Source organism: Synchiropus splendidus, chromosome 4 (assembly GCF_027744825.2).
Source record: "Synchiropus splendidus isolate RoL2022-P1 chromosome 4, RoL_Sspl_1.0, whole genome shotgun sequence".
NCBI lineage: Eukaryota > Metazoa > Chordata > Actinopteri > Syngnathiformes > Callionymidae > Synchiropus > Synchiropus splendidus.
The window spans coordinates 32,035,985-32,061,192 of record NC_071337.1 but is presented as its reverse complement, the minus strand read 5'-3'; the positions used below and the strand labels follow the sequence as shown (position 1 = coordinate 32,061,192).

The following is a 25,208-nucleotide window of genomic DNA, read 5'->3' as shown; positions in this document are numbered from 1 at the left end:
CACCTGGGTGATTTGGGAAGGATCGGAGAGCAGATATCTAGTTTCCCCTAGTGAAAGTGAGAGTTGGTGTGATCACGTCACAAAATATTTCTTCACTCTCACCGGGACACTGAGTTTTCTCCACGAGTAAAGTGATATGTATCGGTTCTCCTTCAGGTTCTGCTGCTGAGCTGAATGTTCTGGACGCCGGCCGGGGTCATGGGAAGGTTAGCCGCCTGGGAAGGGTCATTCAAAGTTCACCAGCATATATTAGGCAATTCAATCTTTCGTTCTCGTGTGCACGCGCGCATGTGCATGCGTGCGCATGTGCGTGTGTAAGGAAAGAACTTTTAAGCCTCCTGCTCGTTATTCTTCCATTTCGGAACGTAAACATCCGTCAGATCGCGCTGGATTTCGCATCTCGCTGACAATAACGTTCACGTTGAATACAGGTTTCGCTCATGACGCCGGGCGCAGAAGCCTAGGAGCGAGAGTCGCTCACCTAAATCGGAGTCGATCCTTGTCAGCGGGCATGTTCGACTGCATGGACGTGCTGGCGGTGGGTCCCGGACAGATTCTGGACTTCTACGCGTCCGGACCGTCCTGCATGCTCCGGGACCAAGCTCTGAAAGCCTGCATCAGCAGACTGGCGCACCGAGAGTGGCACAGCCGGCGCAGCGCAGACTGTAGGTGCAACTTCTCCTTCTCTGTTCTCTTCGGTGCGAAATTAGATGAAATGAGCCGCATGTTTGACCTTGCATGCTGTTAAAGGGGCAGTGTCGGTCTCACAAATCATGATACTATTTATAGGAATGAAGAGGGTAGCCCATGTCCCTTCGCTCATTTGCCGCAAGTGTCCCAACGTTTGATAAACGAAATGTGTCATTAATGATTCTGTCAGAAGGTTATTCATTATATTCATTAAGAATGGTCACACAGTTACTGTCATCTAATAAATAACCTGTTTAAGTGCTTCATAAAATATTTTTACAAAGAGCGTAGGCAATACATTTTATTTGAAGTCTGATTTTATCGTGCATGTTTTATTGTAGTGCACGTGAGATGTGCCACAATAAGTTCACTACTTCACATAATCCAAATATTGGGATACGAAATTTCTCACGGTGAGATTGATGAGAGGATTTCTAATTTGTGGATGTCTTGATTAATGGTTTTGCATCCACAGTGTTTTATATTGTAAAATTTCTCTGACTGTTTATTTTATTTATTTATTATTATTTATTTATTTTAATTTTATTTTTTTGCAAAGAAAGAAACTGTAGTTACAGTGGCAGGTGTATAACCTGGCACTAATAAAGTGCAAATAAAGTTATTCAGTCAGGTGAGTGTTGATGAGATTAACACTTTACTACATGAGAACAGACTGTTGGATTATAGTGAATCTTGACCTAACACCACACACGGTAACATTAAATGAAAGAGATCACCTGTGTTGTCACATTGATCTAATGATGCACGCAGTGAGATGCAAAGACATACAAACAACAAAATACACCACTACATTACACTATTAATACACGATTAAAACTCTTAAATAAAAAAAGATCTAGACAATGTGACTTGATTTAAAAAAATATATATTATTTTAAATGGTAGATAGACAGTAAATCTTTATCATTTCTAAACTTCAATTCATGACGCTTTAATTAGCCTCAGGAAATGCAACAAATCGTAGACATTATGATTAAGGTGCAACAGATGTATTAATATGTGTATAAAATGTCAAAAAAAAAATGTAACCAGAATGAGATTAAAAACAAAGACAAATTAATGAATGGAATAATTGTGAAATGTATTTTCATAAAAACACATAAGAGAATCCATTCAACTGTGTCCACACATATACACACACCAAAAGCTTCCTATGATTTCACAGGCATATGAAAATATAAAATACTGTAGTACATCTTCTGTCTAAACACACAAAAAGGAGAAATTAGATTATTTGACTAAATGCAAAGATTTTATTTGAAGATGGTAGTAAGTCAAATGAAATACATATCAATATCAATACTTTGAATCCTTTAGTGTAATATCAACATTGATTAAGGTTCATGAATCACTGAAATGGCATTCTTCTTACATCTAAGAGATGTGTTCGAGGGCTGAGGGTTGAGGCTGAATGTAAGGTTGGCAGATATGCCAAAGACATATACTTACGGTTAAACCAAAGCAGCTTTCACATGAAGGAAGAAAAACTTCACCCAATTATCAAAGGACTGCTACACAGAGATTTCACACACATATTTGTGCTATACTTAAAACAAATATGTCTTGATATTAGTTTGCTATAATTCCTTAATAATTCATTTTGGAAATGGTGCTCATTTAATGAATGATTTAAAAATACACACACCCAGCTACAAGGCAGCAACTTGAAGGTCACCCATTTGGAGGCCCTCCTGGCAACGATCTGGAAACTATTCTTGACCTTGCCGAACTGTCACTCTAATGAAACCTGTGTGTGAACGAAGAGTGTGTTCCTGAGCATTGCAGACTTTTGACAGGCAGCGTGGAAGGCTCCTATCTTGCACCCTCATGCTCACACATCAGTGATAGCTCGTATTAGAGCAGGAGCCTGGCCAAATCAGATCACCCTCAATAGATAGTGGCCTGATGATGAAAACCGCTCTTGTTTCCTCTTGAGCTATGATTGTATAGTAAAATAGTCTTATAAATAGATCATCCATTTATTAAGATTAAATATGTTTGAGAGAACTGACATCATTAACTGTAGGGCATGCAGTGTCCACACTGGTGGGAGTTGCAGATCCAAATGATGTTAGCCGGAGTCCAAAACAATTGGATGTGCACCTGCATGCAGCAAACAGTTGGCTAATACCTGGAACTAGTGTCGCAGTGGACGGGGTATTACCGTACATGCTGTTGGTCCTCCTCTCAATATTGGCTGTGGAGTAGTATACACTGCACATGCGACACCAAGGCAGAAGCTGCTCTTGTGTTCATTATTATTATTAGCTATCAACATGATTAACAATGGTGAAAGCCCACGGTAATGCTCGTGTTATGACTGAAGAGGAATTCGGAGGGGTTCTGGGACATGCAGAGATAGGCCACTTGCCATCATGATTATTATTATTTCATTTCAAGTTCTTGATGCTCTGGCATCACATAGGCTTAAATGTATTATGGTGACTGACATTTATTTGAGTTTGCGTGAGAATCAATCCCTGACCTGCACCGCACACAAGCACACCTCCTTAAGCCATGCAGAGTGGCTCCTCCCACCTAATGCGTCAGACAGGTAAGCAGGTCCCTTCTGCCAGAGAGCTGGTGCGTTATATTAGGACATGTTTGACTGTTGGTTGGTTGTTATTTATTTTGACATTTTGAACTGCCTCATGGTAAAATGCTGCTATTCCACTCTAAAGTCGCATGTAAACGAGCTCTCCAAGAGTTTGGACTTGTGCAACATATATTTTTTTATCACACTAGACACACAGATGATTATTTCAGAGACAACCCAAACCAACAACAACAAGAATAATATTTTTTGTCATAGGTGCCCCTTCCAAAGCACCTGTAGCCCACAGTCTTGCTTTGCTTTGGTGAGTTGTTTCATGCTTGTGTACCCGAAACCCAAAACCCGACTCGCTTGTGTTCACATCTCAAACTTCTGAGACGAAAGAGCTTTGTCTCGAGACAGAACCTCTAGTGTGAAAGCACCCTAAGACACTGATCAAATGTGTGGTTCACTGAAGCTGTACGTATGCACCTGTACCTATGACCACAAGAGTGATGTGTAATTAAAAAAAAAAAAGTCTTCTCAGGTGCACTTTTTTTTGCTAGAAATGTGTAAACCAACAACTTGTGGTGCAAGTTATTTGCTGTATTTAACCTGTTTTTTTTTTTGTTAGATGCCATTTTGGTTTTGCACAATTTCAAGTTTAATGGACACCTAGCCACTGTAGTGTCTGTGTCCAAATGTTCTCTTCCTCCCTCAGCTCACATTCCTCATTCTTGTCATAGCAGAAGCATTCACTTACAGAAGATTTTTTAAATTGCGCCCTGGGCGGTTGCCCACATTACCCATAGCTAAAACTGGCTCTCGTTTTGATTCTGACTTGACAGCAAACAGTAAGAGTTCTGGATCTGGACATGGAAACAGGCAGCTGGGCAGGCAAAGTCACAACAGTACGACTGTCGGGTTCAGACCAATTCTTGTGGCAGGTGTGCCAAGGCAATTTGAAAAAAATATAAAATATCTAATATAAATCATTTTTTAGAAGGTATGTTTCGGGGGAAATGGCATTCAGGTTGTCACCGTCTAGAATCGTGGTGCCAGAATTATCACCTCCACATGTAAGCTCATGTAATGTCTGGCATGAAATTGCCACATTTCAACAGTAACTTACTGGAATTCGCTGCCTGATGTGCGCTGTGCTGTAGCACCCCCCACTTAAATGTGTCTGTGATTACGAAGGTTATCAGATGCTGTTGCATTGAGAATGCTTGGCACGTGAGACATGGAATTTCAGCTCCATTGAAATTCAGTCTCTACTTCCAACATCCACTTAAGGAGAAGGACGTTGGTGGAAAAACTCTTGTCACAGGAATCAAACTTAGAATACACATTCTTAAGTAGACATACTTAAGACAGAAGTTATCAAAAAACTCAAAATATCTCTTGATGTTTCTGTCTTTTGCTTCGTTGACAAAGCAGCAAGCGCTTGGCCTTTGCTCAGTGAGCTTCATGATGATCACCAGAAATGGTTTCCATTTGTGTTTATTTGTGTTGTATGAGTGTGAGTGGGAGTATGATCTCCCACTTTTTCACAGTTCCTCAAATGAATTCAATTTTTACAAGAGAAAAAATGAAAAATGATCTTACCTTTATTGTTCACACCTATGTTTTCTTTGTTGCAGTCAGAGAAACACACAGCAGCAGTTCTGAGGAGCTGGTGCCCAGCCCCTTGACCCCACCGCCCCCACCTAGGGTTTACAAGCCTTGCTTCGTTTGTCAAGACAAGTCGTCTGGATACCACTATGGTGTCAGTGCTTGTGAAGGCTGCAAGGTAAGCGTCTTCAGCTTAGTTATCTCCCAACAACAACTGAGAACTGCCTGTGAAAGAAATGTGTGCTGGCCAATGTAGACTGGTGAAGACATGGACTACCAGTTGACAGCGTCAGCATGTTAAGGTGAGATGCACATTTGACCAACTTTTTCGCTGTGAGTGAGTTAGTACAACAGCATTGCGCGCAACGATATTCACTGCGAGCGATGGATGAGTCGGGTCAGCATTCATCTAAAGCAGTGGTTCTTAACATTGTTGGAGGCACCGAACCCCACCAGTATCATATGCTCATTCACCGAACCCTTCTTTAGTAAAAAATAAAATATGATTTTTTTTACTGGTGCACGAAATGAATTGTGCATTAATATCACCTTGTTCAAATAACAAAACCAACACAGTGCATGAACTCAAAACAACTTACCTCTGTGTGACTTCTGCTGTTGCCTTTGAGAGACCAGTTCAGATATGCGTGGCTTCACCTTGGAAAGTGCCAGTCTCATGTCATTTTCACAGCAAAGTCTGTTCCTTTTCTTAGTTTGTATGTCCAGCATCCTCGAAAACGATTGCTCACAAAGATATGTTGTAACAAATCTCAGAGCAGGACGCTTTCAATGACTGTGCCCACTAACTGCTGACTAGACTGAGGGGTGGACCTCTGCGGCCGAGGCTCCACCGAACCTCTGAGACAGACTCACCGAACCCCTAGGGTTCGATCGAACCCAGGGTAAGAACCACTGATCTAAAGTATATAGACAGGATATGACCGAATCCATGTCATCTCCTGAAACTGCAACCCATGGCTCCAGACTCACTTACGTCTCCTCAGCCTCCTTGTTGTGGCTCCCTTCAGGATTAATGATGGGACTAATGATGGGTTGGTCGCTACCAAAGCTGTTCTGAGTGCTCTATAAAATGATCTTGGTTGGGGGCGCTAGTGAGTAGTGACATGTACACGCATATGATGGGCAGCCTCCACAGGGACGAGGGAACTTCTGAAATGTTGCCACTCGGTTCAGGGTCATGTTCATGTATAAGTGAAAAAGCATAATAAATAATGCTTTTTCATTCTATTTTGTTTGTGAGGCCTTTCTTTGCACAAAGGAATCCTCAAGATGTTTGATCCATCTGTACAGAACCAGGGTAACATGACTACACGACAACAGGTACACAGACCCTTGTGCTCCTACATGCTCTACGTTGGACTGCTTGCAATTGCTTTTAGGGAGGTCAGAGGAAGAAAGTAAAAATAATGTTATTGACAAAACATTGTTATATGCAAATGACCTGCTTATATATATGAATAGTCTCACAAATTCCATTCCAAAACTAGTGGATCTTCTGTGGGATTTTGGCAGTATTTCTGGATATAAACAAAACCTAAATAAAAGCATCCTCTTTCCTATTAATGATATAGCCAGGTTATTAAATGATGAAACACGTCCTTTTAATGACAATCTGCACAAACACTTTACCAGGAAGAGCTAATTCAAGAAAAACGGTCATACTTCAATTATTGTCTGTTCCAAGCACTCTCCGTTTGGTTGCCAAAACATAACTTAAACAAGTTAGATAAATACATAGAAGAAACAAGACGGAAGGAGGTTTCGGACTTTGAGGATGTTCATGGAGAAGTACAGAGAAGGTCAGAAGGAGCTCCATTGTGTCTTTGTGGACCTGGAGAAAGCATACGACAGAGTGCCAAGAGAAGAGTTGTGATATTGTATGAGGAAGTCTGGCGTGGCAGAGAAGTACTGTGTATTCGAGTGGTGCAGGACATGTACGCAAGATGTAAGACGGTGGTGAGGTGTGCTGCAGGTGTAACACAGGAGTTCAAGGTGGAGGTGGGACTGCACCAAGGCTTGGCTCTGAGCCCCTTCTTGTGGGGAAAGTGTACAAAACAGTGGTCAGGACAGCAATGTTGTATGGTTTGGAAACACTGAGGAAAAGACAGGAGGCAGAGCTGGAGTCAGCAGAGATGTAAATGCTGAGGTTCTCTCTGGGAGTGAGCAGGATGGATAGGATCACAAACCGGTATATCAGAGGGACAGCACATGTCAGGTGTTTAGGAGACAAAGTCAGAGAGGCTAGATTGAGATGGTTTGGACATGTACAAGTTTGTACAGGTGAGGTCTGTAGGTTTGAGAGACGGGGAAGCAGAGGACAGGATGAGATGGAGGAAGATGATCCCTGGGGCGACCCCTGAAGGGAGAAGCCGAAAGGAAAAGAAGAAGAAGAAGACACAGAAGTCATTACTCCAATGGTAGATTGGCTAAATTCTACCCTTTGGTCAGTCCTCATTGGCCTCGATGCAATGGCTTTGTTTCTCACAGTCACCTATTTTGGTCATGTCATGTCTTGGACAACTTCTGGTCTTTGACTGATTGACTGACTGTTTATCAGTCTTGAGAAGAAGAACTCTCAGGCCCAACACACTCACAGCAGTATTTGGGACAACATCTCCAGATCTGGAGCTGCCTGGTTCCCTGAAAAGAGCAATTGCATTTGCAAGCTCTGTTGCATGTCAGTTGATTTGAATGTCACTGTAGTCCAATTTATTTATTTATTTATTCTAGTGCAACTGAGTGCAATCAATAAATATGTGTTTTTTTCTTTATACATTCATGTATACACTATACAATGCAAAGTCTAAATAAAGTTTCGAAAAAAACAAATGATTGGCTCTCACTGACTGACCATAGGTTTGGGCATGGTAGCCTGATCAGAGAAGGTGGCATTATTTCGCTTGGCTAACTTGTGATCGAGCATGTACTTGTGGTCGGTCAAAACGGGTAAAGGCCATTTATATATGCACATCATAGCTCCGCTCGGCTGAAGACAATTTTGAGAGAAGAATGTGCTGGGGTGGACTTGGTCCTGGGCAGAGCATTGGGGGAGGACAGTGTCGATGCTGGTTACTTTAACAATCAACTGCCGCGTAGAGTCCGGACTCTGGACAAGAATGGGTGCTGATGAAAAAAACTGTTATGAGCTATAGAAAAGCAGCATCGGCATCCGATGTCCTCAAGAACAGAAGCTTGGTATAGGTAAGTGTGGTTAAGGCGAAGGTGACACTTCTACAATTCTTAATGAAGTGCCTATAAAAGTTCAACAAACCCCCAAAACAGTTGCAATTGTTTGTGTGAGTTGGGTGTTTGCTTCAATCTGGCACGATCAGTGCGAAGTGGACTCTGACCTAGAATAAAAGCGTGGAAACTATGAACTCGAAACAAATAGGCTTGTTTTTGAAGAAACACTGGCGCATGAGATGACCATGTCAGGAGGTCAGCAGAGGATGAGAATACCATCAAGATAGACATAACTTTATGAAGCATGCCGCGGGTGATGGCATTATTCTGGGCCTGAAATACAGCGGAAGCGTTGGTCAAGCCAAATGGCAACAGAGTGCCCAAATGAAGTTTTGAAAGTGGTCTTTCACTTGTCACTCGAGATGAGGTCAAGGTCAAGTTTTGTAAAAACAGAAGTTTGATGAAGTTTAGGGAAAGCTTGTTCTTGACACAATGAGACTGCAATAATCAATACATGGACTAAGAGACCTGCTATTCTTAGCAAAATATACAACCCAGCACCAAGGGGCACGGAGGAAGCAAATACTTGTTAATATATGCCGGGAGTGCCTCTCTTTCAGGGACTGACACAGTCAACACACGACTGACACGGAGAAAAGACCTGGGAACAGGCTGATAGCATTTTCATGGGGGCGGTGAAGTGGCATCGACAGCGCGCTCTTCTTACTAAATACTCCAGCCAGGTCGTGATATTGGCGAGGACAGAGGCTGCAGCAGAGCAGAGACAGTGGGAGTGACAATTGTTAGACTGGACAAAATGCTAAGGGAATCCCAGTCTATCTGCGGGTTGTAACATTTTAGGGCAGACCAAATGCGACCGGGGAAGAGGTTGAAGAAATACCGGTACTTAAAAACTGGACAGTTTCTTTGTGGTTACCAGAGACCGTGAGTGACAGAGGTGCTCACATCGGTCAGCCATGGTTCACCAGATGAGGAGAGAGAGACGAGAGATGGACAATTCATTTGCGAAACCTTTGTCACTGAAGCTCTTGCCCTGCTGTTAACCAAGACCTGCATTGAGGTGGATTTGCAAGTGATGGTAATCATGACAGGCACTTCAATGCGAGAAGGGTTGGCATGGGAGCTAGTGTGACACACCAAGGTTCTGGAGGAGGGCCAAGGATACCTCAAACGGAGCGGGCACTGTGAGATCACGTGACCCTCATGACCACAATACAGACTGAAACCACCAGTGAGGCGATGACACCTATCTTCAGCAAAGTGATGAGTTCTGCCAACTTGCGTGGGTTCAAGTGTGTCTGGAGGAGGGTTAAGGTTGAGCTCTGAAAAGCAGAGTGGGGCCCTTCTGGAGGAGCCGCAACCCTGCGACTAAGTCGGTTATCATTGCGTATGGAGAGTTTGATCGGTTCTTTCAAGGTTTCAGGTTTATGCCGGGTTGATCATGAATCATCATTCACGGCAGCAACAGAAAGGAAATTTTTCAATGCAAATTTGTTCCAACCAGATTGGACTTCCATGATGAAGTTGCCCAGTCACTCGCTGTCAGTAAACCTGTAAAACCTGGCTACATTGGAGCAGAAACTAGGCGCGTTGTCCCACATCTCCAGAATACTGCAGAGGTGGGGGGATGAACGGCTCCTGAAAGGAACCCGGCATGAATACAGGGTCTTGAACAGAGGATGAAGCTGTCACAACCAGAAGGTACAGCTGCTGGCAATAATCCAAAGAAGTCCAGAAACACAGCTGCTCATTCCACAGCCAAAAACCTGATCGGCATTTAAGAACGGAGAGCGGGAGTAGATGTCTGGAGTCTTGGTTGTGCCAGTGAGGAACGCATCCGAGCCTACGGCAGAGAGGGAAGACACTAGTGAGAGCAGGAAGTAGCTCACCAGGGTGGCTCGTGACGAAAATTGTAAATTGTGTTTGTAAGTTAAACCTTAGACTTGATGTGCTGTTTTGTTTGCACCAATGACGTGGGAGGCACGTTTGATAAAGGACTTGTTCCAAAGTATGTGATGTTGGCTTGGTACATCTTGCAAACATTAGGAATCTTTGTTACCTTTTATATCACACAATGGCCAGTCTTACTGCTTGAGATTTGTCCATTGCACTGGTTGTTAGAGAAGCTGATGAATCAACACAAATGCAAGATCTCGTCTAACATATCAAGCTTTTTTAAATATTGAATATTGAACTGTCTATACATTATTGCAGAAACAAATATCAGAGTATTTAATTCATCAATAGTTTTACACCATTAACGTGAATGTTGTGGAGAAACATAACAATAGGCTATAACCGTGGTTGAGTTTTGAAAAGAACAGAAGCAGTAAATATACTGCAAGAAGATGTCAACTACTGCATGAGTCATCTGCTGTATGATCCTTGTCAAAGTTTCAGATGGAATGTAATTCAGCTGAAGTGCTGCCTAGATCTCTTGGCCAATCTTGGGACTAAGACGTGGTGAACTGAAGATGTATGTATGTAGTTGCGATCATTTTCTGGTGGAGTCCCATCTGCAGTAGATGCCTTCAGCAATTTGGTATATCTTAAGCCTGTGAAGATGACAAAAGCTAAAGGCTGAGAAGCTCCCCCTCTTCTTTACTTGTTGGGTCCTGAAGCAGGGACACAGTGGAATTAGTTTGATGGAACTGGTTTGACAAGCGGGAAACCATAACCTTTTGAAAAAAGAATTTCAGAAAGCTCATGATGGACAAAAGAGACCCATTTCTCTCTGAACCCCTGCTGCTCTCAGCTTCCCTGCCTCAAACATACTGCCTGCAGTGAAAAAGAAAAAGAAATTCACCTACTGAGCCGATGTGAATTTTAAAATCTTGATCATCAGCTCATTGGGTTATTAGTCCTCTTTTGGCAACCTTATTATGCAGTGCAGTATATCTTACGGCTGGCAGGGTGGCTGCGTTCCTCCACTTGACTGACGTCTCAGTTTGTCTCTGGCTGTTACTTTCCATGCTGTCTGTGTGTCCTCACTGAGAGACTCATCCTGATATTGACATGTACATTAGGTCCCATTTCAATAATATCCCTAGTTTCACAGCCACACGTATTAATTTGAGCAGAAGATCCTGACTACATCCACCCCTGACAACCTAACTTGTATACAACAATGGTAATGGAAGACAGTATTTTGGTTATGAGGTCTGTCCTCGTAAACAAATGGAGAGACTAAGTTGAACTGTGTGCAGTTCACACACACGTAATCAGTGATGTTGAAGGCTGGTGAGGCAAATAATATTGTATACAATACTGATGCCTCTGGCAATATGTGTCAATACATAAAAATACACTTCCCAGACCACTTTAAACATTTATTTATCTTTAGCTAAAGCTTTAGCTGTGGCTGAAATTCTGTCTCGTTCATGTAGGTATTCCTGGGTTTTTGTCTTGTGATTATCATGAACTTGTTGAAGCTAGTTCAGTCGCATCGGAATTGAAATGTATTAATGATCACCTTCTATTACCAACTCCATAATAAAGCATTTTCTTTATCTAAGAGTGTGTATTAGTTTATACATAACATATGTGATGCAGGCCTACAAACTTAAAAAGCAGCAAGCTCATTTGGGGATGTTCCATGCTTGTACTTCACTTGAACAAATTTACATTTTTCATTTTTTCTGAAATATATAGTATAAAGTAATTAACAAATGAACCAACTGGTAGACCTGTTTAATTTGCTTGTCCAGATGAACCATCCTGAAATTAAAAATGAGGACTAGTAAACCATGTACAAATATCAGACTAGCAATGTGGATAAGTTGTAAAACAACTCTGAATGTAAATCCAGTGAGTCATTGCAGCAGAGAGAGCCAAAGACAGCATGCTGTGTGACAGTATTCAAAAGAGCAAACATTCAGGGAAGCTGTCACATCAGCCAAAAGGTTAAAAAAAAAAAAAAAAAACAATGAAAACATATTTTTTCTGTCTGCATTTGATCCAGATTCAGTCTGCAGCTACACCAGAAAAAAAGAAGAGACAGATTCCAGAACCATGTTCAAATAATGTCCTTGCGTCAGCTGGCTCAGAACATAGTGTTGTATGAATGGAAATAGACCAGGTCTACACAGTCCCTATGAAACCTCTGGCTTGACACTGACACCAAGACATGAGACAGAGTTACAAGGGTTGGAGATGCCCGCAGTGCCATGTAGCCGTTTGGAGACAAAGTTAGAAATGGATGAAAAAGAGGAAGTCGACAATTGACCTTCATGGATGAGATAATGGAGGACATGAAGAGGACAGTGCGGACACAGCAAGGACATAAATGAAGGCAGAGGAAGCACTAAACTATTTTAAACAAGATTGTTTGTGCTGCGTTGGTCTACTCATCACACACCAAAGAGCCTCCGGTTGCCTTCAGTGATCATGAAAACTTGTTTTGAAGAATCATTCTCTCTGTCCACACAGGGTTTTTTTCGCCGAAGCATCCAAAAGAACATGGTGTACACATGTCATCGAGACAAGAATTGCATCATTGACAAAATCACCAGGAACCGGTGTCAACACTGCCGACTACAAAAATGTTTTGCAGTGGGAATGTCCAAAGAATGTAGGTTATGTAGCTCCTGTTCTCCTTAACATTTTCTCCATCTCAGAATGAAACTCTAGTTTGGTCCGGTGGAAATCATAAACAGTCATGTATTTGCAAGTTATATTTCCCCTCAAGCTGCCATGAGATTTAAATCCTAAATCTTCTTTTTCTTCAGCTGTTCGAAATGACCGCAACCGGAAGAAGATGAAAGGCTCCGACCCTGAACTTGTGGAACACTATGAGCTGACAGCTGAGCTGGAGACCATTATTGAAAAAATCCGAAAGGCTCAGCAAGAGACCTTCCCTTCCCTCTGTCAGCTTGGCAAATATACCACAGTGAGTCCAACTTCTCTCTCTCACACACACACACACACACACACACACACACACACACACACACACACACACACACACACACACACACACACATACACACATACACGTCTTTTGCTCCTCCAGTCAGGTGACTAAAAGATCATGAATATTCAACAAACACACTGGGGTTAGACTTTTTTTCCATTTATCAATCACTGCTAATTTGGGCAAAAACAGACATAATGATTGTGAGATGCAATATAACATCTTCTGTATTAATTCAATCGTAGGAGTTGTGTTGTAGACTAAGGGCACGTTTATGTTGCAGAGAACATATAATAGAATGAGTCAGAACGCACTTTTCTGCCTGTGTTGCTCATGGGAATGTGATGCATTAACTTGCTTAGATGTGTAGGACTCACTGATTCTATAAGTCAGATGATCTGTCTCTAGTGTCTTCTGATTTCTCGGTCACAGGAAAATACATACATTGTTGTAGGGCAGAAGCCACCTGAGGATCATTGCTCATCCATTCTCTGCTTCCAGAAGGAATCAAAACCTCCTGTGAGCAGAGGAGGTCCAATCTGTTGTAAATTATTTCTATCCCATCTCTTAATCTCATAACTTTCCAGTGACTTACTGTATACAGTACACATACTGAAAGCACCATGCAACACACACACAAACTTAAACCTAATTATAATAACCCAGTTATTTTGAAGGCTCCATCCTCAAACTGAGGCTTAACCTTGTGGGTCCCCACAAAGTAGGATGAACAAGCCCACAGACACAGACACACACAGACAGATTTGTCACACCATCTTTGTGGGGACCGCACATTGCCATAATGCTCTGTCCAGCCTCTCACCCTAAACCTAACTATCCAAAACACATGGCTCACCTTCACCAGAATTCTTAACCAAACTTATATTCAATTATAATTACTCAGTTATTTTGTCCTGTCTTAATCCTGCTGGCCCCCCACAAATCTATAAGGTCCCCACAAGTTGTCCCCATGAGTATAGCTACACGGGGACTACTCAGACACACAAACTGTCTGATCCTCATAAATAGGCTCTCACAGTCAACTTCAACACGAGGAGAAAACAATATTATTTCGTCATGAGGACTGGACATGTTACAGCATCTGCTGGAAAGGTTATATGAATAACAATATTAAATTATTATTATTATTTATCATACAAAAGATAACAATTAGTCTGAAGTAAAAATGTGCATTAAAATTAATCATAAAAGTGATTATTCTTTAACTTTTGTTACTCTTTACGGTGCTGTTGAACAGCTCTATTTAATTAGCAGCAGGAGCTACGCAGATCCAGCACCGTGTATTATCAGTAAATGCTTGTATTCTAGTTTATGTCTGTTTCTGCTAAACATCCTGATGGGCCTCGCTGCTGAGGGTGTTCCTCAATTTCTCCGTGAATCTTGCAGAGAGACGTGATATATTCAAGCAGCCACTGTAACTTCGCCACACTCCACTAAACCCTGAACCTGCACCCGAGTATATGGACAGAGTTCTGGTGGACTGTGGCGAGAATGACAACTCCATTTGGCCGTTGTTTACTCACACCTTCATGTTGTGCATGCAATTATAGGTGGTTTTCAATTGTCTTGTTTAACAGTTTCTTTACTATGGTAATGAAGGAGTTTGGTTCATTTACTTCAATTGTACATTGATCGTGTTCAACTGATAATGTGTTCATCGTGATCAGTTTAACCACATCAGTGTGGATAAGGATGATCGTTGATTGCGTGTATTTCTTAGGCCAGAAAAGCTTAACCAAAGACCTCCTGTTCACTTCATGCAAATAAATAAATCTTAGAAGACTAAAACTTCTGCCTGCACCTGCATTTTTAGTGATGCACCATGTCAGTTCTAACCAAGCATTGAAGTCCTTGTCCTCCTTTACAGTGGCTATATTGGAGAAATGTTACATACTTAGGATGTTTCGGGTGGCAATGGTCCTGGAGCATCTATCATTTCCCTTGCAGTGTGGGGCCTGTGACTAATTTAATAGTGGATGGATAGTAATGGTCAGCTAGTCGTTGCAGTGCACTGAGGTCTCAGAAACCTCACCATCTGAAGTAGGACCAGCCGTTCAAGAAAAAACTAGCACGTGCAGGCCTAGCTGATGAAGCAGTGGAGTGATGCTGGAGCGTGTTTTGCACGTTCAGTACCGGCTTTAGAGTGTAGAACTGATCAGAGCCAATGAACGGTTTGTTCAATGGCGGAATGATTGATTCAGCACAGCAGAAATGACTGACAGAGACTGTGACCATAACGATGTGTCCTGCTGGGAAACATTTGGCCGTGACCATGTCTCTGTGCATTCACGGGGAATATAAGTTATTGGTGTTGCTGTCCTTTGGTCTACCCTCCACCCGGCCGTGGGGGCTGGTGGAAGACAGTTGTGAGGAGTGATGTGCCAGTTTCCCATTCAAGCTTCTCAATTTAGCATAAATGCCAGAATGCTAGAGGTCTGCACACAGTTATCACAGAAGACCATGAACATCATATTGCTCTGAATGTCTGTTCTTTATGTGTTTGGAAGAGTCCAATAGCCCATTCAATATGGAAAGTACCGGTCACTCGTCACCTAATCTATTCTGCATTGTGGGACATGAGTGTAGCCTTCTTATAATGGCATATGTGGGATGCAGAACAAAAGCTTGAACATTACGGCAGCATTCTTCTTCCGCATCACTGACACGCCCAGCTTGAGGTGGTAGTAAACAGATTGCAGTCTGCTGTTCGGCTCGGTGTCCATTTTAAATTATCATTACTTTTTTTTTGCTGGTAAAACCTCGGTAAAAGTGGACCTGCAGGTTGTCATTCTGCTTTCTCCATTCTTTTTGTCTATTTTTATCCATAAAATCAGGGGTAGCAAACCTAAAGCTTTGCGTGACAGATGTGGCTCTTTGAAGGACGGAGTCTGTTTTTTTTGGTTCTCTCTGACATCAGAAATTGAGACTTTGTGACAACTAACCACTGCTTCCACAACTATATTATAATTTAGCCACCCTGATAAGCCACTTTAGTAAAGAATGTAGCACATGAGGTGCCACCACCCCCAACAGTAAACGGTGACTTCCCATGATGCTCTGCCCGATGTGGTTCAGAAAGTCCAGTGCTGGAACCGGAAGTTAGTAACGCACAGGTACGCAGTTCTACAGTACCAAATGACATATACTGGTAAGCGCATGTGAATGAGTTTTTTTTTAGTATGATTAAAGTAGTCTACATTTAACATTTAAATGTGTAAATTGTATGTTTTTATCTGAAATTCTAGTTTTTTTTTGTTAATCCAGCATTACTGAATCAATAATCACTTCAAGCTCCTGCATTATATTTGACATGCTCAACACATTGTGTGTTTGGGAAACATTTCTCCTTACATCTTTTTCACCAAGATTTAACAAGTGAGCACTTCTGCCCCTTTTTTTCTTCTGCCCACTTGCACACAAGACAAACATCAAAGTGAACACTTTGTATATATGTAGTTATGTTATGTAGTATGTAGTTATATGTAGTTATCCAGTAAACGTCAGTTGGTAGAACTCACACTAACCCGTGATTCGGCAGGCCGACCAGATCAGCAGTAACATGCTGAACTGACTCACTGTAGAAGGCGGAACCATGTTGTAGCAATTGGTTGATTGGACAGCAAAGCATCATGGGAACTGTTTCGGTCATCCTAACTGAGTTTATTATTGAGAGTGATGGGACTAATGCTGCTCTGGCAAATTATATTGTTGATGATAGTATTGGCTGGATATGCTGCACTGTAGTCCCCATTTCACAGAACCATTCAGTATCACAAGATATAGACATCAACTTGTGCAATCCACCTGAGAAAAAGTATCAAACATGTGGGTTTCAAAAAGGTGCCGGACCCCTGCATTAAGTGCTTGAAGAAGTAATTCAGTGTTTGAGTACTTGTGGAGCACAAGCCATTTGCATTGCAGTTGTATATGAATAAATAATTTATATTTATGCCCCGTCAGGTGTTTGGTCAAAATTTAGACTTCTGTTTTGAGACCTTAAACTAATGAACTCTGGAGACCCAGCCAAATCATTATATAATTACCTGCCTGTTTGTCAACTGTGGTTTAAAATCAATTAACGGCTAAAACATGAAGGTGCCAACTTCTTTAGAGCATGACAGTCTTGGCTGAATGGCGGGGCGCTGATGCATGGAGAAGAGGTGAGCCGAGGGGTAGCTAGTGTTGCTCGTCTCCAGCTGGTATGTCAGGGTCTATTTCATCCCGGAGCAGAACTGTTTTTAGTGTCCAGATCTATTTTCAAATAGAATGAAACCCCAAAGAGAAGTAAGAAAGGGCCATGTGATGAGTTTTGAATGTGATTGTCCGCTTTGTAGTTGTGTGCCGACTTGGTCCATCGTCTGGCCAACACTTCCAAGCGACCGCTTATAATCACACCTGGAGGGAGAATTCCGCATGAAACAGGAGCTTGTGGCTGCACTGTTAAACTCGTATAACTGCTCACTTGCACTTAGCAAGCTGACTTACGCTGTCCTGACCGCGTTCTTTTGACATTGTGGACAGGAGAATGTGCAAATGATGTCACTGGAAAACAAACTTAGATCGTGAGGGGTGGAGGAGACAGCCGTGTTTATGCCCTCTGTACTACTGTAGTCTGTCACCTAAATCAATAAAATACGCTTTTGTGTCGAATATGGTTAACAGTGAGTGAGACAGGGTCAGTTCTGCGTCTCCCGAGTATCTGGCTGTGATGGCAGACAAATCGCTCTCAAGTCAATTGGAGATCATTTCACCTACGTGCAACGCTGCGAGTGTGTTGAACTTACCAGCCTAAATCAAGCATTACATCTCTGATCTGATGCAAAGCCGACACGTCTGTGCCACAAGGCTTGATCTAATAAGGAGTTGCGCTGAACTGGAGGCAGAGTCAGGAAAGTCAGTCAGGCAACAAAGTCCTATTTAACAGCAGGAAAATCAGATAGCTCTTGGCTCACCAAGCCTATCATTTTTCTCCCATGGGACTTAGCGGCATGTATGGCATAGCCAGAGGAACTGGACTAAATGGTTGACGTGTCCAACTGCAGAACTACATCTTCATTTCCTTGTAAATGCGTCTTCAAAATGGGAGAATGGAGGTAATGTGTTTAATCCACATATTTTTCTCCGGGTCAGACTCACTTTGATTATGTAAAAAGGTTGTAATTACAGTAATTACATGAATAATTACATTAATTCCGCCTGTGTCGGTAGGTGTACAAACAGAAAAAGACTAACAGGAAAAAAAAATGGTAAAAATGTTTTTTTTTTTTTGCTGTTGTTGTTTTAGAATTCAAGTTCGGACCATCGCATCAGGTTGGACTTGGGGCTGTGGGATAAGTTCAGTGAGCTGGCAACAAAGTGCATTATCAAGATTGTGGAGTTTGCCAAACAAGTGCCTGGTTTCACTGGACTGACCATGGCTGACCAGATCACCCTACTAAAGGCAGCTTGCCTGGACATCCTGGTGGGTATTTTCAATTTCATTCCTACTGACTTGTGATCAGGAGGGAAGACTGACTTTCTTAATCAGAGAAGGACTAGTTTTTTTTTAAGACAGACTAATGCATTATTTCAGATGAAATAGACCAAAAAGATCAGTATAATTTGGGAGGTTGATGAAAGATTGCATTGTGTGTCATTTTGTATCCCTACTGATGTGGGTTTTCAGCATAATTCTATGTAAACCCCCAAATCTCCAAATAAACAACTAAGCTATTATTTACGTGCTCTGCCCTCTGACATGCTTTGCTATTGGTTAAAGCCATGGCCAGAGGGCTGAATATTCTCCCAGTTGGCCCATAACAGTCACCCCAGGAGGGCCTCTTGGGGACCCTAGTTGCAAGAGGAGCAGGGTTGCTGCTGTCCTACCTGACCTCATGGGACAGAAAAACAGAGGGCAGGACGCCAAGCATGTCTACTCGGCTGACACACCCCTGAGATGTACTCTGGAGGGGACCACAATAGGGCCCTCAAACCCCTTTGGCCACATTATAGGGACACACTTTATAGGCAGTGAGGGTGACCATATTGCTGGCAAAACACCGGTGGAGACATTGCTCTGATGGTAGCCAGATCCTCCTGTCATTGAGAGGTTGTCAAGTCAGTTCAATCCAACATCTGATGTATGAGCAAGACCCTTGTTTGTTCCTGATGATTCAGTTGGAGTGTCCGTGTGTCGGTGTGTTTGTGTGTGAGTGCCCACGGGGTACTGGGGAGCCCGCTGGTAATAATACCCATCAGCTTGTAACATCAGACCCCTGTTTCAACTCGGCTATGAAGAATCATTGACACTGTGGGTTGCAGAAATCATTCATGCCATCTCTTTGTGCAATCACAACCTTTTAAACTATCCAGGTGCCTCCAAAGTGCACACGTACAAAAACCTTTTCCGCTCCCAAGTCCATGTGTATCAAACTTGAAGTGAGCATGGAACCATCCAGGGGCTTCAAAGCAACTTTTGAGCTGGCGCAGACAGGTTTTAATAGCTGGTGATCCAGTTAGTGGCGATTGTGAGTGCACACCGGAGACACCTTAACACAGATGAACTTCAACTCGAGTTTTCCTCTTATTACCAGAGCGAGTGCTGCTCATAAGTTATGGTAAAAGTGCTGTCACATGACGGATATTGTTGATTGCCCACATTTGTTTCATAGCTTTGAGTATTGGCAAAATGAAGCATACGTCTTCGTCTGCCAAGTGTCAACAACATTGTGCATGTGCTTCTCTGGAACACTCATAGTGCATGATCACACCAGTCACATTACTGAACGGTGTAAAACACAAACGCTGTCCTCACCTCACGTATATGAAAAAGAACTGCGATCCGTTGACTCGGCATAGAGAGCTGCGTCATTCATAGCCGCAGAAATGATCATGCGTTACAGTCAGGTGACAAGTGTGTCAAGTGACATCGGCATGTTTTAGTGAGTAATGTCATGTTGTTAAACTATTTTTCTCCCATCTATTTGGAGTTTCTGGTCGAGAACTGGAGGCTGCTTGGCCAGTGTACATGTGATATGCATATTCAAATGAGGCTGTGTGCGCACTGCTTCATGTTGCCAGGTATTTTCATGCAGTGTTCACTGCGTTCAGCAGTTTAAGTGTCTGCCGGGAGTTAAAACTTCATCCTCCAAGCCTCATCAAGGGTAGACAAACCTAAGGGATCGTACTGAACCTGCTACTTGAAACAAGCGCCGTCTCAGATTCGTTACAGGAAGTTACGAGTCAATCATTCCACCTCTTGATACAACAATCATTTTATCAAGACTGAAAGATACTTTCCTACTGTACAGCATTATATATCAGATGTGCCTCCAGCTCAGATGAACATATCTGAAACATCTAAAGCCATGATATCATCAGCACCCGAGCTTTCCCCGAATCTTTTGACGCGCTAGTCTTAGCATTAGCCTACATTTCTGACTCCCAAGATAGTCAAAACATGTCTCTCCCTCATTATCTTTCCAGTTGCTGCCAAGACTGCCACTGGTCAGATGTGACAAAGTAAACTTCCTGCGACAGAAGGGTGAAAAGTTGAAAGCTCCAATGACATTGCAGCTCTTGGCAGCTGTCAACATCCTCACTCTGACACACTTCTGTTGGGAAGGGCAAATTATTGTAAAGAGCTGAAAGAGGTGTGTGTTAAGGGATAGATCAAACACCACTGTGTGTGTTGGCACGGGCCTGGACGGTCAGTCTGAGCTGCTGCGAGGACCATGTTTTATTCTGTTTCATGTTGCAAACACGTCTGCCAGTCACTGTCAGAGATAACCCGCTCAAATGGCTTCAAAGGCAGCCCGAGGCTCCGGCAGCAGACGTCCCTTCATTAGGTGCACACACACACACACACACACGCATCAACACATAAACACACCTGCACATGTCACACACACACCCTGCTGGCATATTTGGAACCCAATCATCACCTGAACAGTGGAGAAGTTTATTTATAGCATTAGGGTGTGATATATACGCCGCAGTCAATGGCTGTGTCCGCATGACATGTGGAACAAACCCTATTTCATCAATACCACGGCTTCTGCTGAGGATACTAGTTTTAGGCAACAATGTTTGAAGTGGTGAACAATACTGAGCTCAGTGTTACTGTTTCATGAAGTCTCACTACTATGGCATTCCCACTGTTCCCCTGCAGGACCCCATGTGACTTACAGTGTCAAGTCACCATTTCCTTTCTAGAACACTGAGCTCTGTAAATTTGTGATGTCACAACACACTGTTCAACCTAGTACAGAATGTATTGGTAGTTTTCATATACCCTCTTAGGCATGCAGCGCTGCAGAGCCACGAGACACAGAGTGAGTTTGACTCAGAATCTTTTTTTGAATTTGTTTTTAGCGCTTGTAAGTCGGAATAATGATATTGTCTTTTATTGTCTTTTTTTTTAGCATGAGATGTGCAGTGTTTTTTTTTTTTTTTTTTTTTTTTTGAGTAACTTACGATAGCGAAGGTCTTTCTACAGTTGTGTGAGAGTGTGATGTGTGTCCAAACCATGAAAACACACCTGCGTATGTGTGCGTGTATCTGTGTCTGTGCGTGGGCACGTCCTGCCATACTGGTGTGTCTGGACCAGGCACCTTGGAGAAAGCACTATGGCAATGAGAGGTCCTCACAAAAATATGTCTGTGGGATTGATTTATCTTTATGGGTTTTCTCTGATTTCCTCCAAAATACATGCTCATTAGGTTTGTGTGTGTCTGTGTGAATGGGGTGTGTATGTGTGTGTGTGCCCTGCAATGGACTCGTGACCAGTCTGGGGTGTATTCCCGCCTCTCGCCCAATGACAGATCTATGTTTCATCTTGAAACTGCGTTTTCACAGATTTGTGTTTTTCGTTCTATTTGGGTGATGTGAGGGTAGTGATGGGCTCACATAACAGCGTCCTCATTTTGAAGCTCAACATGTGGGGCTGCCTTTAGAAATGTGAGGTTTTGTTGCAGGGTGTTCACATGCAAAGATTGCAGACCAGGGAGTGCCATGGGCTTTGAAATTTAGGACACTGCTTCATGAAGCGCATCTCTATGTGAGGGTGAATACTTCATGTGAACATACAGTATTTGATGTGTTTTGCACAATGAGTTCGAGTGTCTAGACTCTCGTAACGCCTGCTCTGAGGTGATGTACTGACTTTGACATGCAGCCGGTTGTCATACTGCCTGCTCAAAGTTTGAGACCTGAATAGAGTTTTTTTTTTAATCAAGGCACTAACAAAAATGTGTGCTGACTGAGATTCCAAATGATGTCATTTGATTGTATGTTAGTTCAAAGCTCTCTGAGTACAAAAAAACAGTGTTGCTCTTGAAGAATGAGGCGTGTATTTGGTCAGGCTCAAATCTCGTGATCTTGAATGTGACCTCCAGAAATTGGTTTGTCTGAATCAAAAGTGTCTGGATTTGTACAGTTTAAGAGCAACAGTCAAATAATCTGGGTATTATTTTGCAGATTCTGCGAATCTGTACCAGGTATACTCCGGACCAAGACACCATGACCTTTTCTGACGGACTGACTCTCAACCGCACGCAGATGCACAACGCTGGATTTGGACCATTAACCGACTTGGTGTTCACTTTTGCCAATCAGCTGCTCCCCATTGACATGGACGCCACTGAGACTGGCCTCCTGAGTGCCATCTGTCTGATCTCTGGAGGTGAGCGCCATCACTGTCAGGACCTGTAAGCGGGAGTTGAGTTTTTAATCGGATTCCTCTCATTGAGTCTCTTTGCCGCATGTTTGTGTGTGTCTGTGTATTGTGTGTTCATTAGATCGCCAGGACCTTAAAGAACCGTCCAGAGTGGACCAGCTGCAGGAGCCGCTCCTAGAGGCTCTGAAAATCTATGTGCGGAAGCGTCGGCCCAGCAAACCTCAGATGTTCCCCAAGACTCTGATGAAGATCACAGACTTGCGCAGCATCAGTGCTAAAGGTGAAGGACAACAGTCGCAGATTTGGTGCATTACTCCACCTATTTCATCCACAAAACACAGCAGTTTAATGTTTCACAACTGGCATGATGAGGTTTTGACCAATCACTGAATCCAGACTGGTTTCCATTACTCGACTGTTTTTACACGCTTGATGGACTCACCAGAAAACATTTGTGCGCATGCTTCTACTATAGCATAATGTGAGTAGTGTTTGGGTACTTGTATTTGAGTACTCACTGATACCGTGTACTACCATTACACATAAAGTAACTTTATGTGTAATGGTAGTACACGGTATCAGTTTATGTGTAATGGTCTTTTTTCCACATATATTGTTATTTGAACAACATTCCTCAGTATGTTTTTCCTGTACATGGGTGACAGTCACAAGTTTCACTGAAGTACAAACAAAAATTTAACGAAATTGTCATAAATCAGTGTGAAATGGAACTGGTTTCATGGTATTGCTGGCCATTCGATGAGTACAAGTACTGAAGATAGTGCTAGTACCACTGTCAGTGGCGTAAATCCCTAGCATAAATGTTTCTGCCAATACACTGACACGAATACAGCCAGGCATGTTAACAATTTGACACTGTTTTCGTCTTGCAGGAGTAGAGCGAGTCATCTCTCTGAAGATGGAAATCCCTGGCTGCATGCCACCTCTCATTCAGGAGATGCTGGAAAATTCAGAGGGCCACGAGGGCCCGGGGCCAGTCAGCAGCAGTCCCCCTGCGGGACAGTCTCGGATGCAAGAACATCTCCCGCACGGTGTTGACAAAGTTCACAGATGAGGGGGCAGGCTGGTGGTGGGACCTTAAGGACTTCTGGTGATCCCTTGTCACTTTAAGAAGGAATTTGCACACAAAGAGAATGGCCAGGCCATTGACAATCTGGTTCTGCAGCTTGGTCATACTTTGATTCCTCGAGTACTTGCTCTCAATCTGTTTCTCCTTTAAGATGGTTTTTGTCCTCTCATGTGAAAATAATAATAATAATTCTGTTGTTGGCCCATTGGCATCCGTGCGAGGGTTTAGGGCTCTACAGTCCTCGTGGCTGTTGTGTATAGCATGATCTCTCTCTGCTCCCATCCGGCGAAGGAAGAAGTCACGTTGTTTCTTCTCTGATGACTTTCATGATGCTCTTTCATGGTCTGAATCATTCCTCTGACTAATGTTTAGTCCTCCATTAATGGTAGACACTTAAATAAAACTGAACGTTTAAGCTGAGATATGAATGTGTCACCAAGTCTACACAACCAATCCGTACTGCATCTTCATGTACCTCTTCAATGGATGATTGTGTGACCTACTTCTGGAATGTTGAATGTGTACAGGTATATGCAAGGTAAACAATAATACTGATGACAAACCAAAAACATCTGCGAGCAGTGCATGTGTTCACCACCCAATCAACATGGTTTCGTCATAAATGCAAAAAAAGGAAAACATGAGTTGAGGTCCCCAACATTCCCACCTCAGCAGCACTGGTGTCTCTGAACTAAACGACTTGCCGACTCCAGTGTCTCCTGTATTGAGTAACAGTAGTATCAGACCATGATGCTCCAAAGGCCTGGATTTATCTTGCGCATTATTTTGCTGGTTTGTTTTTATGTTTTGGTGGTGCATCTGCGTGTTCTTACACAAGATCAGTTGATGAATATCAGGGCTATGACTCCATCTGACTTACTACCTGTATTTTTGTGTCAGTTTCGGAGTTAGTCCACTTTTTGTCTGGATGAAAGAGACTGAGGAGGAGAGGGAGTCATTCGTTTTCGCTGATGTTGAGAAGAAACAGGAAAGTTTCCTCCTCTTGTGTTTTGTGTTTCATCCCGGATAATGTGCTTCATCTGGAGGGATTCCAGCTTCACTGGGTTCCGGAGCTCACTGGTAAAACCAAAGGAGGAGGAGTGTGTTTCTACATCAACGATCGCTGGTGTACGGACGGGACGGTGATTTTTCAGCACTGCTCTCCCTCTCTGGAATGTCTCATAGTGAACTCTAAGCCATTTTACTCCCCGCGTTACTTCACTTCATTCATTCTGGCTGCTGTATATATCCTGCCCAGTGCGGATGTACGTGATGCTCAAAATGTCCTCGCGAATCAGATTCTGCATGTGGAGCGAACTTTCCCAGACTCTCCTGTGATTGTGCTTGGTGACTTCAACAAGGCGAATCTGAGTGAGGAGCTTCCCAGGTACAAGCAGGTGGTAAAATGTCCCTCCAGAGAGCAGAGCGTGCTGGATCACTGCACAAC

At 42.8% G+C, this 25,208-nt stretch overlaps 1 protein-coding gene across 1 annotated transcript; it reads left to right on the top strand.

The window, feature by feature from the left end:
* The first annotated feature begins 370 nt into the window (after positions 1–370).
* Positions 371–24,181, top strand: LOC128757020 (retinoic acid receptor beta-like). Its single transcript, XM_053861992.1, has 8 exons — positions 371–665; positions 4,888–5,036; positions 12,512–12,653; positions 12,811–12,971; positions 18,301–18,477; positions 22,473–22,677; positions 22,793–22,951; positions 23,565–24,181. Exons 1-8 carry the CDS (start codon positions 512–514, stop codon positions 23,744–23,746), a joined length of 1,329 nt encoding a protein of 442 aa, XP_053717967.1. The 5' UTR covers positions 371–511; the 3' UTR covers positions 23,747–24,181.
* The last annotated feature ends 1,027 nt before the right edge of the window (positions 24,182–25,208 follow it).